Source organism: Loa loa, assembly GCF_000183805.2.
Source record: "Loa loa unplaced genomic scaffold supercont3.45, whole genome shotgun sequence".
Lineage (NCBI taxonomy): Eukaryota > Metazoa > Nematoda > Chromadorea > Rhabditida > Onchocercidae > Loa > Loa loa.
In genome coordinates this window covers 46090-67612 of record NW_018108225.1, presented here as the reverse complement: position 1 = coordinate 67612, position 21523 = coordinate 46090, and the positions used below count along the sequence as shown (strand labels likewise).

The 21523-nt window shown below is 32.5% G+C and overlaps 1 protein-coding gene across 2 annotated transcripts; it reads left to right on the top strand.

Moving 5' to 3' along the window:
* The first annotated feature begins 15290 nt into the window (after window positions 1–15290).
* On the top strand, window positions 15291–21348 carry LOAG_03227. 2 transcript variants are annotated; one of them, XM_003138764.2, is made up of 13 exons: window positions 15291–15778; window positions 16007–16107; window positions 16682–16905; window positions 17265–17365; window positions 17607–17699; window positions 17889–18009; window positions 18276–18453; window positions 18721–18918; window positions 19182–19300; window positions 19488–19592; window positions 19792–19941; window positions 20083–20223; window positions 20519–21348. In XM_003138764.2, the coding sequence occupies exons 1-13, from the start codon at window positions 15750–15752 to the stop codon at window positions 20660–20662; spliced, it is 1704 nt and encodes a 567-aa protein (XP_003138812.1). In that variant the 5' UTR covers window positions 15291–15749; the 3' UTR covers window positions 20663–21348. The 2 variants fall into 2 exon arrangements, with proteins under 2 accessions (XP_003138812.1, XP_020306607.1); XM_020446261.1 differs by lacking the exon at window positions 15291–15778 and having other exon boundaries at window positions 15886–16107.
* Window positions 21349–21523: the final 175 nt, after the last annotated feature.

The following is a 21523-nucleotide window of genomic DNA, read 5'->3' as shown; positions in this document are numbered from 1 at the left end:
ACAGCAGTGCAAAAATTCAGACGAAAAATGATTACGACATAATTACTATCAAATATCCCTATCATCAAATATTATTACTGCCGTCATAAATATTAAAATTTATTCTTTCCTGAGACTTCTTTCTCTTGGAAATAGTAAGCCATGCAAGTCACGAGTAGTAATTAAAAAAAAAAAAAAAAAAAACCAAAAGCATAACAGTTACTTATCACTGACTTAACGGCCTTAACATGAAAAAAATTTTAAGGATTATATGAGGTATATTTAAATAAATCGAGTGGAATTTGAACTTCAAGAACTCATGTAAAACAAAACAACAAAACTAATTAATCTTTCGATGCTTCTTAAAGCATGCGATGTCTATTTATCAATATATCAAAGCATATAACATTTGTGTACAAGGCCAAGCTTGAGTCCCATATCTAAAATAGTTATTTTCATCTAATTGAACCTAGTTGGCCACAAGAAACAAAGAATGTCCAACACTGTATGAAGTTGGGCTGAAAAGTTATTCGATGACAAGAACTGGTAAACAAAAAGGGAAAGCTGATAGGTACCAATGAGATATTCGAGGGAAGTGTCAAATTGTTCATAAATTGAATTTCTCCCTATTCAGAACATTAGGACCTAAATCAAATATCAATTTACCAGCAATGAAAATAAGAATCCGTGAATCATTTCGCACCATTGCAACATGAAGTGGAGGAAGTAAAGCAAGAATATCTTATCAATATAGAATAACCTGCAGAAACTTTGTCTTTAACAAATCCAGTAAAAGTAAAACCCAGGATAATAAAATCTTGTCCATAACTATACAACTGACTGCAATAATGAAAATATTTTGATAATTTGCTTTGCTATACCACGATTACAACAGCAGCTTTTGTAGACTGATATCCCATATACAAGATGTATTTATCAGTTTAAAACCAAATACTGGATAGCATAATATAGAATACTTTCCAAACTAGAAGTGTCCAAATCTTGACGCCGACAATCATTTATTCGACATTTCAATGCTTTCTACATTTTTTCACACTTTCGCACGTTACTTCTCATGTAAAAATACAAAAATATAACAATATTAGTGGACACTCAGTATGACGTCTTAGGTTAAGCAAGTCGATAACATATCAACTAATGACACAAAACAGAGGTGTGATTAGAAGTAAACAAACAAAAAGCAATCAGGAAAACAAGCATTTTTTTCGTGACTAATAAAACCACTAACACCCCTTCTCGAATAAGTCTGCTAAAGTTTTTCTCAAATCCTCGTACAACCGAAATCTACAGTTATTCAGCAATGAATGAGTTCTGTTTAATCTAGTCACCAGCTATGATAGAGAAGTTAGTTCCAGCAATTACTAAGACGGAAAAAAGCTATTTTGTTTCATTAAGGAAAAGATCAAGTTTGAAACAACTGAAAGCCCTTTGCTGACATAAATATGAGTGGATACAGAAATGAAAACTACAGCTATCAATGAAATGCGCTACAAATATACAGTGTGATGTCATGAAAATTCAAACATTTAAAGTTTTAAGTAAAAAATTTTAAACAAATGATATAGAAGCCGAAGAATGGTAAACAGAGCTGTATAAGACAATCCGTGCAAGAGGAAAGGAAAAATGAAGGAAAAGATGGAACAGCAAGTAAATAGCAGTTGCTACACTTTACAACATCAAATGAGCTCGAACTCTGGCTTCACTTGGAGCTTAAGCTATAGAACTTAATACAGCAAGAAGAAGGATGAGTGAACCATTAGCAGTTAACTAGCTCGAATTTCAAACCTATCCCTTACTCGTCACTCGCAAAAAAACGAACTTCTTCGAGCTGCATTCCTTCCACTCCTGAGCTTAAATGTAATGAAACTTTATTTTTCAAGCTATCATTTCAATCCCCCAACTCCCCTTGCAACTTGACTGTCTACATTCTATGGAAAACGACTTGTGCATGCTTCGATTTATCTGAAACGGTATTAAGTAGGTTGAAGCATTCACGCACCACTCAGTTCCCTAGAAAAAAATTCATCTGTCTATCACTCCCTTATTTAATTTGCGAAATGACAATTGAGAGATTTCTTCCTCTGAATGATTACAGCCAAAATTAATGAAACAACCACGTATTAATACGTCGTCTCCCATGACTGCCATGTTTTGTCACGGGCGATGAATGCAACAGACAGAATCGGGAGATGTTTGTCCTAACATTTTTAATGAATTGTGACATGTCAAAATGGAATATTGGATGAGTATTCAGATTGGGCGAAGATGCAACTAACATTCGAGAACTCCCAAACATGCAACACATTTTATCCTCAGAAATTATTATGAACTATTTTTCGATCTCATCCAAATTTACCCACCCTAATACTCCAGTAATTTCTCCCCGGGTTATCACACTTTCGTCAACACCTACCTTTTTTACCTGGATTTGGGTTACCATTATTACTGTTCTTTCACATTCTCCCCCATTAATATTCTTATCGGTCCCAGAAATTTTTAAACCATCCAACAGTGCATGATGTTACAAAATAAATATTAAAAGGTAATAAAGAAATTAATATTAGGAGTTGAATTATATAAATCATTGTGGAGAAAAAAGGTTCGGATGATTAGTACCTAGCAGGGGTAAGAGCCGAAATTTTCAAAATTCAGCTTATTCCCGTGCTCAGTAATCGAATTCCAAAATAACGATTTCAGTCAAATGAACTATGGCAATATCGTCCTCCTTTATAAGCTCCGCAATACTGACAAGAAGAGAAACGGTCAAAAAAATCTCGCCTAAAATGAATACATTGCATCACAACTTGCAGGTCATTTTCAGAGATAACTGCTGAAGCATAAAAATTTAGCAGACACAAAGCAATGTCAACTTATCAGCATAGTTTGATGATTTATTGATTCGCTTGGGAACGTAATCATACAATAACAACAAATTCGAGTGTTGCGAATCGAAACTGAATGACGCACGAATTCGACTTTTTTGAGTCGTTTTAGAAATTACTAAATGGAATCTCAAAAATTTTACTTGTCATTGCTGCTTAAATTCATAAGGAATTCATAAGGACATATAGAATTCCTTAATACTGATGGCAAGGTTGGATGCAAACATTTACACAAAGACATTAGAGAGCTAACTTTCTGAAAATCATTCAGCCAGAACAAAAAAATCACATCCCGTTTGGGGATTAAGGAGGTAGGAAAACTGTGAAATAAACAATGTTTCTGATGTTGTAATAAATGACTTAATTTCCAGGCACGAAATTTTTGAGAAAAGATAAGCCTGAAGTTTATTTATCTAATGTATCTACCAAATTTATCTACTAAGAAATGCAAGTAAACCAACTGGACTTTCGAAACACATTTCAATATACCAATAAAATAACAATAGAAAGAGCTAGTAGAATGTAGACTGAAACATGCATCAAGTTTTATTTCTTTATATCTTTATTTCTATTTTCTTTACACCGCTTAGCGAAAGAATCCTTGTTAGTGAGTCAGCGCAAAAAGCAGATCCAACTCCTGGTAACCAATTTTGTCGTTACTACAGCAGTGGATGAAGTTTACAGGAATCATTCGAAATTGACCAATAAACCAGCAAATCAGAAGTTTCCGTCCTACTGTTCAAACTAAAAAAACACCCTATGACCTCTGACCACGAAATCATTCTGCAAAGACATTCTCTTATCAGAAAAGGTCCTGATTTGAGATGCAAAATACGCTATATTGTATTGTTATTATTTCGAACTAAGTAATTCTTTTCCTCACGTATAACAGGAATTTAGGAATCACTAAGCCAGTCATTTAAATAACGCTTTTTATTAAATATTAAATTAGAAGAAAAGAAAATGATTTACTATGAGCAAACAAACACATATGTATATGATCAGCAATTAACAGATTGAAAATTCGAAATTAAAGCTGCAACCAATGGGAAACAGAGAAGGGAACAAACTGATGCGACAAATTGTTTTTGATCATCTGGAGCATAACAACAAACAACATTTGCCACCACATGAAAAGAGTATTAAAAAATATCGATAGTATTAAAAAATATCGATTTTCGTTCAGGGAATCAAAGCGATATCTTTCCAAGGAACAAACCAAGAAGTAATGCAAAGGAAAAAAAATACAGAAGAATAAACCGAGGTAGAAACAAGAAAATTTTTAAGATCAAAACTGCGCAGCACTTTTCACACTAATATCAAAAGATTGATTCTACGCCGAGATTTTGATGCAAGCTATTCGGATATTTAAACCCGACATGTTATTAAAAAATTACAGTAATATAACGTCAGCAACAGCCAAGAATATTGTTATTTCGATTACTTTCCCTACCAAGCCTATAGTATCACATATAAATTCATAACTTGATGTTGCTCCACTTTTGCCAGCCGCAACTAATATCTTCACTACTAGGTGACATGTAACATTAATCTAAGACACAAATCAGACTTTAACATCAACAAAATCTCACCTCTCATGTAAGAAGCACTGATGAAATGAATCGAAATTATGCATCATTTTCTATCATAAATAGCAAATAATGCAAATTTATAAGCTACAGTTCAATCATGGAAATGTTTGATTGTGCCACTAATGAAGAGCTAGAGTATTCTATCTATAAAATAAAAAAGATGCGGAAAATTGATGTTCATGCAATCATAATTTCAGCATGCGAACAATGTACGACTACCAACACTTTTACAGCAATTTAATTTTACTACTTGACAAAAACAAGGAAATGAAATGGAGGATATTTATCACTTTTAGAATAGCGAGATGGAAAAATGAAAAGATAGCTGATTTAATTTAAAATACATGAATATTTAGTGATTTTTATCCCGAACTTTTCCAAACCAAATGTACACATTCCAACCCACACTCTCAATCCCTTTATATTATTTTAAAATCATCTTAACAAACAAATTTAGTCTTAGCAACTATCATAAAGTTAATTTAGATTTAGGTTAGCATAAAGTTATACCAACTGTCCAAATCTAAATTTACAAAGCAAAACTGAAATAAAATATAAGCCTGAGTTCAAATAGTTTTGAGTTTACACTAATTTTTGGATTTTAAGTTGAATTAGAGCATTAATTTTAGCGTTTGAAAGGAGTAAAATCTAACAATACAGAAGCAATAAGCAACTAAGCAATTTCACTTGTAACTTAAAGGCTATAACGACCAGTAATAAAGTATCTCTTATGTTAATTTACGTGTCCTGTAATTACACGCGTACACAAACGTAACATGATATTGACTACATCAGTAGCAATAACTTCGGCAAAAACATAAGAATCTTGGATGTTCTAACAATGCCCCAGAGACGATTTTTTTTTGAAAAATTTGAGAAGGCGTATATCTGCCATAACCCATATTACTGATCACCCAATGGATTGGATAAAATTGTTTTCATCAGATACGTCTTTTTTTTTCTGACGTAGCATATGCAGTAGATTTTACGTGTCCTGAATTTAGAGAAGAAATGTCCACAACTGAAGCCCTAAAATTTTTAAAAAATGATTTTTTTTGTTTGCTTGGAATAAAAATGAAAATATTCGAAAAGAAGGAAGATGAGAAACAACTCTGTGAGGATATCGAATTCATCGTATTAGCTTGAATCAACATTAATAATGAATAAGGGATATGTGGCCATATCTTGAATAATCGGCTTCAAACATCTTCCTTTTCCAAAAAATAAAAAATAAGACAATGAAGTGTAAAGTGGCAATTTCATTCGAAACATTCTGCTCCATATATTATATAACGATAATAAAGCTAAAGTGAAATTAAATAAAACGGTTAAAAATATATAATAAATGAAAAAAAAGTAAGCTCTAGTGGGAAAAGGTAAGCTATAATTGACTTCCTCTTCCTCCCCTTCACTCCCAATCCTTCGCCGCAAAAATCAATTAAGAAGTACTGAAATAAAACAATGCAAGGAGTTGAAAACTTCCAAAAACTTCCAAAATGCTATCTACACGGATGATTAAATGGTTTCGATTTCTGAGAACAAAATTTCGAAAAGGAATGAAATTTAATATGAGAAAAGTAAAGGAGGAGAATGTGGAGAGAAAGAGAAGCAAAGATATGAGCATATGAATGTCGACAAACATGCGGACAGACGCAACACAATGTTAAATTTTTAGAAGTGGGTGGAATTTCCGAAAGCAACTAACTGCAGAGCAGCGCCATCAACATTTACTGTGAGAGGGAGGTGGCCGGGTACCGCTCGCTCACTGATATTCGAATAAATGATCATCCGAACAAATGATCAATCGTCAATGAAACTGCCATCCCCACCCTAATGGAACTTCTATGCATTCTTCTTCCCTTGATTTTCTTGAATCTCCAAGTACCATGGTATATAGCACCGATCTATTTTTGATTTTGTTCTAAGACTTCATGATCATAGGTATTCGTTTACGAATAATTCATTATTGTTGCACAGTTAGAATGGGTTTAATTTTACGGTATCACAGACTGTTAATTACCTGCTAGACTTATCACTTATCCAAGGACTTTTAATTAAAGAATACAACCTCACAATTTAGTTATCTCTTACACCGAAGAAATGCTATTTTCAAATGACGCCTGAATACGAGAAGAGTATTAAATTTAGAAAAAAAAAAAACCAAAACATAGTTTTCTTCTTCGTTGACCGAAAAGATGAGAAAAAAAAGAGTTTCCTTTTCAGATATATGCATGAAGGAATGAACTGCACATTTAAACGCCTTTTGTGCTTTTTATAAAAAATAAGATTTTTATAGCATGCTACTGTTTTGCCATCCTCAAAAATGTCCCAATTTCATTCGATCAAAAAAATACATCTTTGTTATTAACGCATTAAATTTTTATCTCGGCCCGATTTTAAGTTGAAATGGTAATTGATATAGTGTAGAAAAAGGAATGTTATCTATGCAACATGAAATTAACACTGGAGAAAGTTATCCATGAATTTACTGATATATCCATTCTCAATTTTAGAATTTCGAATTAAATATGAAACATAAGCTCGATCCTATTAGATCACCATTTTTATTGAAGTACACAACAACGTAGAACAAAGAGATAAAATCTCATATCGTACCAATTAACGAATTCATACATGCAGTGCATACATTAACAATTTCAAAATTTTCAATATCTTAAAAAAATGCCACTTTTGGTTTTCCAATTCACCAACTTTTTACTTGTTGATCCAAATTTAATGAGTGATAAAGTTTATGCAATTTTCAGACGAAAACTTTCGCGAAACACAAAAAATTTGAGTTCTTTAATCATCTGAGTTTTTCAGTCATCATTTTATGGATTCAAATCCCTGAATAATACCATTATTGATTCAATTGATTTAAACAAATTATCAATTTTAGAGAATTAAGAAATGTAATTTTTAGATGCCACCTACTTTAATAAAAAAAGGACGTGCCAACTTATTGAAAAAAAAACTGTATTGAGTTTTTCAATTTTTTTATCCCATATTGAAATTTACTCTGTAGTAATCGATTTAAACACAACTTTGATATTACAGTTGCCAACTTCTCTTCTTTCATTCATTTGCTTATCTACTAATCAAACACACAGTATCATGCTTCCAATTAAAAATTTTCCAATTTAAAATTGGAAAGTACAACACTATCTACTATTCCCGAAAAGCTTAGCATTACTAACAAGCTTCTACCTTTCTCCCGTCCCGTTTCATGAACCTTACCCGAGTATCTTATTTCTTTTTCATCAAGCAAAAATGCATTTAATTCCTTTTTATTGTGGATTATTTTATAAATCTAAAAACATTTAATAGTAATATGTATTCAAAAAGACTGGAGGGCACAATGATTTAATCCTATATCAGAAATCAAATGAACAAACGAATTCTATTTTCGTACACGCTTTCTGGATAATAAAACTCATGTTTCATTCCCATTTGAAGAGGGGAGGGATTGGAACAGAAGGATAAAATAGACTCTGCGTTCACTTTATGCAGAGATGCTATTCACGTTCAGATGAAAATAATGTACTAAGCAACAGAATGACTTATACCGTATTGGAATATGAAATAATATGCATTTCCAGACATATCCAGTGACGTCAACATAACATCAACTATAATGTTATGTATAAAGACGGCAAAAAAGAAAAGTATGTTAATAAAAGTCGCTATTAAGGTAAGAGATGGTGCAAAGTTAGAGTAAAAAGGTAAACGTTTAACATTTGGTGGAAAAGAAGTGGATAGACTGTCAGGATGAAGCAAGATGTGTTTACAGTTTTTTAAGATGCCGCGAAAAACCTGGAAGAGCAGTCTGCTAGAAGAAGAGGAGGAAATGGAGATAATGCAGAAAGATGTGACAAGCAGAATTGTTCTGAACCAGTTTCACATTTCTATTCTGTTCAATTCCCTTACTGCATAGATAGGTAGTCGTCGTATCAGTATCGAAGTGTGAAATGCCAACTGGACACAAAAATTTAAAAAAGACAGGAAAAAAGATAGGAGATAATAGAAATTAATAATCAGCTCATTCCAAAGCTCCAGCTTGAATTGAGTTTTCTGTCTACTTTTATTTGATGTTTCGACTTTTACAGAAGTAAATTTTTCTCCTCTTCACGGAAGCAGTTAAACAATAATGGAAGAAATTATGGTACAAGTCAAAATCATCAAAGCGAAGAATAAACTTTTTAATTTAATGGAAATTTATAAAAATGAAATGCAACTGAATTCATTCATGCCTAAATAAACATATATACAGCTTCCTAAATCAAATATATATACAGCTTTGTTGACAAATATGTACAGCTTCGTAAATCAATCCGTGTAAAACCAGAAACACAAACAAGAAGAAAACTATGCATGTAGGGAAAAAGGCCTGGCAACAAATCATGGAGCTGAAAGTTTGCAATTTGTTAAATAGGAAGTCAAAAAGTCCGCATATGAATCACATTGGGTTAGGAAAGCTTTAGAAATGTTTTATACAGAAAGTAAGGAAGTTCTTAAACTCTTCCTTTCAATGCTGCTAACACAAGTAGAAAATATTTCTCAAGAAATTTCGAAAAAAAAGAGTCGAACTGAATTCCCCAATGCATTTTAACACACTGCGGTTAAGGAAAAAATGGCCATACATTATGGCTTCACTTTTCCATTTTTCCGTATTCGTTTGCTTTCTTGAAAATGCTGATTGTAGAGTATGTCAAAAACAAATTTAAATTCGTATCCATATTCTGCTACAAATTAATTGATATAGAATCCTGTATCTCATATTATTTACTGATAAACACTAATCATTAACGTTTCGTGGTACTACAAGCCTCACTCTCTCACATACCATGACAATATGACCCATGCACTGAAAATTGAGATTTGTATCAAGCAAATCGAGACTAGAAAAATAAAACGAAGCAAAAGAGACTACATTTTCATTTGATTTTCAATATTTACATGAGAACTCAGAAGACTATTCTAACTCGTTCCACTGTTGCCTATTTAGCGTCATGCCTTTTAACTTAAAGATCTTCTGGAACTACTTTTAATTACTATGTTCGGTTCAACTACTACTAATAAATCCATTTCCAGCTACTGTTTTTTTAGTCCTCACCACTTTTCCCTCCATTCACTGCATTTGCTTTCATTCCATTGTCAATTATCTTCCATATCATTTCCGAATTATCTTCCTTCCCAGAAGACCTTGGCACAATTAAAGAAGTGAATGAAAATTTTTTCTTCTCATTCGTTAACTAATATGAATAATCAGAACTTATCTCAGATAACCGTACGATAATAATGCATTTAATTACAGATAAAACATGAAAACGCACAGGAAAACAACAAAAATAATCCTTAGTTTCCATTATGTCCAAAAGAGAAGCAGTAGTTCAATACAGAATATTCTAAAGTAAAGGCTAACAAATCGGCAAATAACATCGTTCTAGACTTCTAGATAATTAAAAATGCCTTAGCATTTTTCCGTGCAGTTTACAAAGGAAATCCAGAAAATTTTTAAGATACAGGCTTCTGAGATCAAAATGGCTGTTCCTAACAGCCATTTTGTTTTTTTTTTTTCTAAACAATGCATAGCTTGTTTTTGAAAATATCGCATCACTGAAAGATACCGAACAATCTTAACAGCATACAACAATCTAATTTCTAAACGGAAAAAATTCAAATGGATTCTAACTTTCACTCATAGAAATCTTCGCTCAGTGTTTTATCACCTCTGTGTATGAAAAGATCGTTCTAGGACTCGAAAACTTTCTCACTGAACTGAAACGATCTTCAATTCAACATAGACAAAATTGTTAATGCATCAGTTTTTGACATATTTTTTCTGACCAGCTTATTAAAAAATTTCAATTGAATTTCACCTATGAAGAATGAAAGAAAAATGAAAGATATTTATTTGAGCAGTTGTCTATACAACTGCCAAAATAAAGAAGTGAATTGCTTCTGCAATTCAAATTACCTGAATTGAAAAAGAGAACGCCAATTTATATGCAAAGTATTTTCTCAAACTAAATGAAGTATTTTCTCAAATAATCTCAAAAACCCATAAAAAATTCATGTGGTTAGTATAAAAATCAGTTTCGGCAAATGGATAAAACTTACCATTTCTAAGAAAAAAAATTGAAAGTTGTTAAAAGAAAAATTCTTAGTCCAAAAAGAAGAAAATTTGATCAAGTGTGCAATGACAAACAACCACGGTTCCTTTTAAATTAAAAATGAATAAGATTTTAAGATCTAATTTTTAAGATTTTTTTATTTTTATTTTTTTATAATTTTTATTTTTAATTCTTGAAAATTTTTTTAATTTTTAAGATCTAATTTGAAACAAATTAAAGCGGTCCAAAATAGGGGGATCTGATACTATCTCTTTATTAAAGCAAAATTAAGCTGGAAATAATTCAAAGTTTACATTAACTTCGGTATTACCAAGAGTCGACAACGCTCAAGTTCTTCCAGGTAAAACATCAGTTTTTAAGAAAACTATCTGTGGTACCCAACTATCAGATTCTATCTCAAAAGTTTAATTTGTTGTTATGTGTGCCAATCAGATTTTTTCTCGAAATTACAAATTTTAATTGCTTTCTAAGGAGAAAAGATGGCAAGCAATAATTACCGAAGTAATAGTGGACGGACAACATTTCTTATAGATGAAAAATAGCGCAAGAAAGTTAGTAAGCTACTTGTCTAGTTACTTTCTGTTCGAATACTGCTTTGCAGAATAAACATCCATTACTGCTGTATTAATGACAGTTGAATGCTAGATAAATGCTCCACTGAACAACTGTTCAAGTGTATATTATCCATCTAATTGGCTTTTGAGAAATAAACATTTATACCAATTTATTTCTCCGCTATTAAACTTCCAATCTCTTCATCAAATGAAAGCAACCTAATGAGTGACATTATTAATACGCTACCACTACCATTACTATTACGCTGAAACCAAGTATTTAAAAAACAACATCGCAAAAAATATAAGACTGTTCATAATCCTGGAACAATCGAACAGTGCAGAGGCAAACAAATAGAGAATATAACATTTGCTACAGTTGTTTCTGTCGGACATTAAATTGAAGATAATGATCAATGATACTACTACTATGACTAACAGTAATATTTTATTTCTATCATTTCTATTTCGAGTGCTACCAACATTTCACGACTGAGATCTGATGAGGACAATGACCGCGCGAATCATTGCCGGTCAGTTCAAATATATAGAACAAATACTTTGCTACTAATCTTCGACAATTAATCGCAAACTGTGCCATGAAGGCTTTAAATGCATCAAAACAAGAGGAAGAGGGTGGAAAAAGATTCTTATCAGCAAAGACTTGGATTGGAAGTCGGGCCACACTGATTATTTTGATGACCCAAACAGAAGATATCGTTGCTACTACGGTTTGGCTATTAACAGGCTGTTTTTAATTTGCTAACTGAATTTAATTCCAGGAAGGAAGCAAGAAGGTTTGCGGAAAAGTCCAAAAATGGACTTTAAATCAAAAGAAGTGATACTTCCAAGAGACCTTTAGCTTGCTACCTTTATGACTCGCAAGAGCTTTTTCCGTCGTCAAGAATATAAAAGGAAAAAAATCTGTATTGACGGAAAATTTTCTGTCACTTCAGAAAAACTTTCCGGAAAAGACACATTTTTCCACGGAAAAGATTTCCACATTTTAAGAAAATTTTTTTTTTATTACAATAGAGAAATTTTTTCTGCTACTCCTCCGTACTGATTTAATTATGAAAGCTTCCCTTTTTTTCGAAAAAAACAGAAGAGATTACCTAACGTAAGAATGGCCGACATAAACATGACGGATAGAGTTAGTTATTTCAAATTCGGAAACAAAATTTGAAATAACTAACTTGATTGTCTATTCTGTGATCTGTCTCAGTTATCGCTGCTTTCCCCGACTTCATTTCAACATTTCGATAAGAAACAGGTTCTGTTAGTAACAAACTTTTGAGCTGGCATTTTTTTTTTCTTTTTTTAAAGGGTAAATAATGCAGTAAACGCTTGGTGGATACGAGATGAGAGCTTGTATTCAGCAAATCGATATTTGGGCAAAAAAATTGACAAAATTGTTCAATAAATCAAAACAAGCACGCCAAACATAACATATTTCATTTAGTATAGTCAAAATCTTCCACTTAGCTATAATGACTGCTTAATTCCGGTTAAACTATTTACATTAAGTAATGACACATTCCACGTAAATGCTCTCCACTTTTTTTGGCCTAAATATGTCCATCACTACATATAGATGATATAGCTTAAGGATGGTAAGTTAACTTTATTTCATTTTTCTATACGGTATAATTCAAAAGTGATCTATAGGGATGAACTAAAACTTCAACAAGTTGAACAGGTTTATTTCCAACTAAAAAACAAAAACGGAACAACCAGGAGGAATGTTATGCCACTCTTTTTGCTATTGAACCCAAATTTTTTTAAGTGAAATCATTAGTTTCCCTTCTTACCTTGCGAATTTGAACTAGTTCATCAGTTGTACAGTTGCATAGAACGGTCAATTATAAACACTAACAATTTGGTGAATGAAGAAACATGAACTATTTTTTACTTGAGCATTATAAACATCAGAAGTAAAAATAGTTAAAGATTACACTATTTGAGTGCCTAGAGCTAACTATATTATTGGAGTTTATGAAAAGCACAAGAATGAAACTTGTTTCAGAACCCGTGCGTTGCGCCTTCGTTCTTCCTCACCAAAGCAAACGTCGACTGGGTGTTAAATGAGAAGGGTTTTGATTTATCGAAGAAGTGGTGAACAAAAAGTAAACCAGATATATACGCTATCTTTATCATTTAATGAAAAGTAGGAATAACAATTACTGACTAATCGATTTGTGAATGCCCAAAGATTTGTGAATTGCCAAAAATGAGTGGGTCGCATCAGTTTAAAATGTTGTAAGTATGCATTTTGGAAAATTATTCGGTACTGGTCAACAAATCTATTTTAAAGTTCAGGAAATGGTAGGGAAGCAATCACATATACCAACAAAGTATCTGGACCAGATAACGAAGGCTTTCGTTTCTAGACCTGACAAGGTAAAACCCAAAAAACAAACTTTTTCACTCCAGATAACACAAGTAACATATAAGACAATTCTGTGGGTCCACTTAATACATTTACACTATTTTTTAACTAGGTCTTTAAAAAAAATAAACAATATGAACTAGATTACCTTAAGCGCTTTCGAAACGATCCTCAAGAACTGCTTTGATGGTTCTTTTTTTTAGAACTTAGGCTATAATCTGATCCACTTCTCATAAGCTACAAAAATCCATGACCATTAATCAATCATTTAACGATTCCAAACAAAATTAAAAACCGTAATAGAAACTGTGTGGGTAACTATTTAATGAGATTTTCTGAAATAATTTGACTAAAAGAATCGAACAATATTCAAAACTAAATACCAACAAGGCTGCAATAAGTTATTGTTAATAAACCAGATTAGTAAGCTAATCAGTAACTTGCGTATTTCACTGTTAGAGATCATCGAACTTGGTCCGATGACTAATCTCTGTATTTCCAACTTCCGTTTGACTCTGTAAATATGTTTGAATTCCAAGTGAGACTTCTAAGTATGTGTCAATCCCACCGAAATGACAGCGGAAAAAAAATTAAAGGAGAAAAGTATCACCCGACAACAAAAAGTACAACCGAGAACAAGGCCACCGAATTATCGTTATATCGAATCTGAATTTTAGACACATTTAATTTAGACTTCGCAATACGGTACCTTTGATACGTCGTGAAGTGCTGTAATCAAGTGTTTGCTTGCTATAATTTTTTGTTTTTGTCACGTGGTACACTTAATGATAACGTGGTTTTATCAATAGCAATAATCCTAACGTTACAGTGAGAACTCAGGCTGAGTATATATATTTGTGTAGAAAAAAACGCTGAGATTTTCTCGACGTGTTTTTTTTCTCGAGTACTTTTGTTGCTGACGAATACATCTACTTTTCTTTTTTGTCATGGGAGAAGCATTTCCTTGACTTTCTCGAAGTAATTTCGAACCTTTCACGTCCCTTGTTAAATAGACGATGTACGAAAATTTTTGTTTATTTATGGGAAGATTTGTTAATTATTTTCAAAACACATGGAGTTGGTCTGTAGCACACCTACTTCGCATTCACCTAAAATCCGTACAGATTCACAGTTGAAAGGTTTTTATTGAATTGGTCTAGTTTACTGAACGTACGAAAATTGTTGTTCTATGTATTTATATAAATCATGTCCTGCATACAAGTTGCGTTTTATATATTGATTTGGACGTGTAGATATGGCAGACAATTACCACGGTAACCTTGTCAAAAAGAGAAAATGAAATTAAGCGAAAAGAGGGTACTTTTTCACTTTACCGTAGATGTGTCTTCGTTTAAATTGTTCGTTAGATGGCATGAATATAAAATCGTGTCAGAGAACGGACCAACCTGGCTTATGTTTAATGTGCAACCGTCAGAATTCAGTGATATCTGGAGCATCACTAAGATATTTGTAGTGATTTGGATTTTTGGAATTTTCCTATCTGCAGCATCACTGAGATATTTGTAGTGATTTGCATTCTTGGAATTTCTCTTTTTATAGTCGATGTACAAAGCAGCAGATTACGAAAACGAAAAAAAAATTAGATAATGAAGGCCACATTCTCATCAGAATAGCCTCATCAACTAGATCTTTTTTCTGCTTTTCTCTGGAATCTTTTTTCGAAGCGTTATTTAGCAATGAGTTGTCAAAAACATCTCCACAATACTTTTCTCAAATTTCATATTTCAGGTGTTTGCCCGTCCTACATCACTGGAAAAGCAGTAACAAATAGTTAAGGATTACGGCTTTGAACAGATGGTTTAAAATTTTGAAGCTTTTTGAACACCTTGCGGCAATAATGAGGTGGTCAAATTGCTTCTTGTTGTGAATCCATCATCTTGATATTCACTGATGACGATGCTAGCGATAGATATTTGAAGTGCACATTTCGTTCCTTGCGCTTCTCGTCTGATGCACATTGCTCTTGTTGTGTTTGTATGTTCCAATCATATTTTCGCTCCTCAACAAAAATTCATTATTCTTGTTGAAATTTGTTGAAACTTGGGTCAAATTTTGTTTGAAATTTCGTTTTACTTTTGGTCGGTATTCACTTTAATTTGATTTTTACCTGATCTCTTTTTCATTTTTTACTGATATAATTTGTGTCAACTCATGTTTTAAGTTGCATTATAAACAAGATGCTTTATTACGTGATCACCCTGCTAAAGTAAGTTTACTCTCTTTGATCCTACTTTTTTGAATCAGTCTGATTAGCAATAACTATTGCAAAGAGCTAGATTACTGAATTACTTATCTAAGAGTAATTAGATCATAAGAATGGCGGACCATATGTGAAGTGCAAAATGAAATAGCAATGGAGCAGTTAGAATATTTTACTTTAAATTACTGAGCAGTGGATTCTTTTCGAACCTCATGACTTTGATCCGACTTTCAGCCAAATTTACTGTGATGGACCTATTTTGAAGGCTGTTCAGGATGCACATTTATATCCGGATTCGAAGCATTTCGTTGATATGCCCTTAAAATATGATCCAGGTATGAAATATTTTTTCAGGACCTGATCGTCCTACTAAAGGAAACTTTTTCTTTTTTTTTTTGAACTTCTAGAGGTGTCGAAGAAGCTTAAAGAAACTTTCAGTTAAAACTTTCTTTATTGCAGAGAGCATAGTAGGGCCTTAAATTTCTAAAAACCTTTGAAATTTGCGATATATTCCTAGAAGTAAATCTCTAGGTTCATCAAATATGGAAAAGTGAAATAATAATTAACTCGACGAAGTTGACAAATGTTAATAACTTAGAGAGGAAAATGCAAGAAACTGATAAATTAACGATTCAGATAGTGAAGAGTTTCAGAATTTCTATGCCACCATTGTTTTGAAATAGTTTTGATGTTTAACAGATGCAACATTTTTCGATTATTTTCACATGTGGGCCGTCAGCTCTAACTTGTAACAATTGATAGCATCAACAATATGTTTGAAATTCACGTCTGTTGATAGTAAATGCCTATTCTCAATTTCTTGAGTCTTTCATTATTAAGTTTAGAAACTTCGAAACTTATATCTTCTAAATGTGAACTTCAGTCCATTTGAAATTTGTTTTATTGCAGTGACAACTTTGAAAGATTTCGATGATTTTGGCGAAAAATTGAAAAACAAGACATTGCTGCAAAAATTCGTGGACGAACATTTCGACCCTCCAGGATTTGAGTTAATAGAGTGGTACCCTGAGGATTGGGTAACCTTCCCGTCAAGTTTTCTTAAAATTGAGAATTATCATCTAAGAAGATGGGCATTGCATTTGCATAGAATATGGCGAGACCTTTGTAGAAAGGTAGGTTTTAATTGGAGAAACCTGTAAACTTTCTTCAAAGGCAGTGATAAAGAATTTCTAAGGGGTAATTAGATCATTTTTTCCCACTGTCATATTTTTAATAATAGTGAATCACTTTATACTTATCTTTATTTCTTGACTATCATTACGCAGGTATCTGAGAAAAAAAAAGTTGACATTATACAATGTATTCTCAGTAGATCCTAAGGCGAAGAAAGGCAAAAACTATTCCCTTTTACGATGAAAACCAAAACATTGAACACTTTGAGCAATCAAAACCATAATAGTGCTTTAATTTGGACTTCACTTTTGTATAACTTAATTTAACTCCCTTCATTTTGGTTTCAATTTCATATAAGGTAAAAGACGATGTTAGACGGCACCAGGAGCTCTATTCTTTGCTCTATGTTCCTCATCCTTTTATTATACCAGGAGGTCGTTTCCGTGAATTTTACTATTGGTGAGTTGTTTTTTATATTTCTGAAATGTCATCTATATTTTCAGGAAGGATGTATTCAGAAATCCTCTTGGGACTTTGAAATTTCTTTACATATTTAATCAGAGCGGTTTATGAATTTCAGTAATCTATTCATGGCCAAAAGATTTTCGTTACGTTTCTTTTACTATAAAGTAGTTTCCTTGAATGGATGGAAAAATTTCTATTCAAATTGCTCTCACGATAGCTGAAGTGTTATTTTCAGGGATTCATTCTGGATAGTGAAAGGCTTGCTATTTTCGGAAATGTACGAAACAGCAAAAGGAATTGTTCGTAATTTAGCTTATATGGTTGATAAGTGAGTTATTATATTTTCATTATATTTTTTTAATTATATTTTTTGTTATGTTTTTGTTATTATATATTTTTTCGTATTATATTTTTTTGCCATATACTCGGAGTGATAAGTTTCTTAGACAAATATTTCCAAGTGTAGTAAATGTAAACAACATTAATGAAATAATAACTAGTGAGTCAACACTTTTAGCCATGGTTTTGTACCAAACGGTGGTCGTGTATATTATCTGGTCAGATCCCAACCACCATTACTTGTTCCGATGGTTTATGAGTGTTATTTAGCCACTGGTGATTTAGACTTTGTTCAAGAGGTTTGTATATTTTTACATTTTTTATATGGTCAAGATGTTTGTTCCAAGTCCCTCTCAACTAATCGATCTTTCTGATGGTTCCTGAAAAAACTGAGAAATCCATATTTCAAATCACAAGATTTGATATACAGAGCTATTTCGTAACTTGTTTCAATAACAGTAACTAAAGAGAAATCCAGTTTTTCAATGGAAGCCAAGTCATATATATGAAAGATCATATCTTCACCGACACAAATTATGATTTCCCCACGTCTACATATTTATAGATTCTTCCAATGCTTGAGAAGGAGTATAACTTTTGGATGTCGCAACGTACCCAATCACTGTATGATGAAAAACATGGTGTAAATATTTCATTTTTCCAATATCGTGCAAGCATGAAAACACCTCGCCCTGAATCTTACAGGGAAGATTTGGAGTTAGCGAAAAATCTTCATTCAATTGGTTGGTCTAAAACATTTTCATGAAAAGTACCGAGTAATTCTCGTAATCCTTCTGGTTTTTTGATTGAACGCCCTAATAATTGTGTAAACGCACTCATTTTCACTTTTTTTTTCTATATTAGACTTCCTAATTGCATCACATTTATTATCCATTACATATATTAATTTGTTGTCCTTATCATTTCAACCATTTTTTTTTTTCATTTTAATCGTATGCTTCACTTCATGAGAATAAACGAATCAAGGTTGTCAAATCGTTTTTTTTTAGCTGAAAAAGAATCGATATGGTCGAACGTAGCTTCAGCAGCTGAAACAGGCTGGGATTTCAGTACTCGTTGGTTTGCACAAAGTGGTCCAGCAATGCACGACATGAAATCAATCCGTACTTGGTCCATTGTACCCGTTGATTTGAATGCTTTCATTTGTATTAATGCGAGAATTATGGCTTCGTTTTACGAAATCACTGGTATTTTCTTTTTCTATAATCTTTTTGTTACTAAACGCTCTTTGTCAATAAGTGATTTAGTTTGGGACATGAAATCTAATTCGCATATCATTATGGTTTCTTTAAATGGTAGTTTTCTGTAACTCATTTCAATTACTTCTCCCTTCCGTAACATTAAGCATCGCCTACGTGGAGAAAACCTTTCCCTATTATTCTCTTTCGGTGTGTTATAGTATAGCAAACTAATGGAGTGCGCGTCACTAATTGCGGATCCAAATTTTCAGGTAATTTCCAAAAAGTATTACTCTATCAGTCACGTTATGAAATGGCGAAATTGGTGATGAAAGTACTCCATTGGAATGAAACTGATGGTATTTGGTATGATTACGATCTGGAGAAAAAGGTCCTATCGAAAATAAAGATAATATACTGCAAGTTTAAATGAAGTCAATTTTTGGCACGACGAGGTTTTTTTGAGTGAGAAATGCTTAATGTGATAGTAAGAGATACCTATTACACCTTGTTAGCTATTATTTTTGATAATGGAAAATTTGTTGAACAAATCTTGTATTTTAAATGTAAAATTCTAGCTTCACTCCAACACATATTATATTTCGAACGCTCTACCCTTGTATGCGAAATGTTACGATGGTGAAGATGAAATTATTCCACACAGAGTTTATGAGTACCTGAAGGTATGCTTCCTGGAAATAATAATATTTAAAATCATGATAAGTTGTAATCTACTGCTTCATTCGAAATCCATCTTGTCCTTATTTTACATTATATCCTTCGAGCCACATTCCTATTTCCACTTGAAATCAGCAGTGGTGCAAACTTTTCATGAAATTCTAAAATATTTGTTTTAAACTCTGATCTTCAAAAAACGTGCAGAGAGAAGGTATTCTGAATTTCACCAAAGGCTTACCAACTTCTTTGGCCATGGAAAGTGAACAGCAGTGGGATAAGGAGAATGCGTGGCCACCAATGGTACATATGGTCATCGAAGGTTTTCGTACTACCGGAGATTCTCTACTAATGAAGGTTCGTTTTATAGTTTTAGGTACAGATTATTATTTTAATGATTTAAAATATGTTGACTTTTATTAGCTTATTGCACCTGTTTATGAACGTTATGATTTCCTCATGAATCATTCAGTTTTTATGAATTAGAATATTTTATAGGCAGCTGAAGCTATGGCAACGCAGTGGTTAAGTGTAACATATAAATCTTTTATACGTACTCATTCAATGTTCGAAAAATATAACGTCTCGGCAATTTCTGAAGAATGTAGCGCTGGTTCCGGTGGAGAATACGATGTGCAGGTTTGTTAAAACCCTAAGTCTTAATGCTTGATTTCTATTTTAATTCGAATCATTTAACATTCCTGTATTTTTCATACTTGCAATTAATTTCCCGACATGTAGGTCTAAGTTACTGATTGAACATTTTCCAAATTGAATTTTAATGACATGCTTTTTGATTTTGAATTTAAATCCTCGGGTTCTCAATCTTTGGTAGTTCCATAAATCGTGCTATTAGTTACAAGTTATGAAATAGCTCCTTTGGAATAATTGACAAATACCAGACAAGTAGAAATATTTGAATAAGTCTTTGCAGACTGGATTTGGTTGGACAAATGGTGTCATACTGGATTTGTTGGACAAATATGGACAAAAGATGACTTCAGCAGCGCCTTTCCGGACACATTGGATGTTTTTTATCGTTCTTATTCCCACTCTAATAGTATTTTCAACTAGTTAGAAATTTTGTTCCGACTGCTTTAAGAAGCATTGTACTTGTCTGAAATTTCTATACTAATTTCTATTTACCAAACTCTCTGAACATTGTTTGCTTTCTATCGTGCAGACTCCTAATAAGTTTCGCCATTTTCTTTTGTCCATGTCATGCTTTTTGGCATTGGTTTTCGCTTTTCGAATATAATATTTGCTTTTGTTTTCCCTTTTCATCCCTTTCTTCGTACGAAATTCGTCGAAATCCATCACTATGTTTTGATGTGTGCGACATCTGTAATAGACTCACAGATAAATGGAATTTGTTGATTATATAATTTTATCCATGTGACTTTTGATTTTGATATTTGTAACTGACGATATTTTTTAGTCAATACTGATTACTCGAGTGGCAATTTTTTTGATGGATACGGTGCGTTGATGCCTTTAAATAGTCAGTTTTTTGTTTATTTATTTATTTTTCGATGTAAATAGATTGCAGATCATTTTTTCTTATGCTATTAGTCATACTGTTCAACTTCTAAATGATATAATTTTCCATAGTTCCAATAAGTCGTATTTTTTACACAGTTGCAGTAAACTGGTTTATGCCGTGGAATTTGGCCAGCTTTTTGACGAACTAAATTAAAAATGCTTTTTCTATCAGATCAGGATGTCAAATTTTTTATTCTTCGCTATGTTTCGCTTATTTACCCGTCATCGATAAATTCGGTATTATAACGTGGTAAAGAGGCAGAAAAAAGACCACTAACTTTCCTTCTGAATTTTAATGAGTGGTAAACTGATACCACTGTTGCCTTTTTTAAACTCTTTTCTCTTTCTATATATATATATATATATATATATATATATATATATATATATATATATA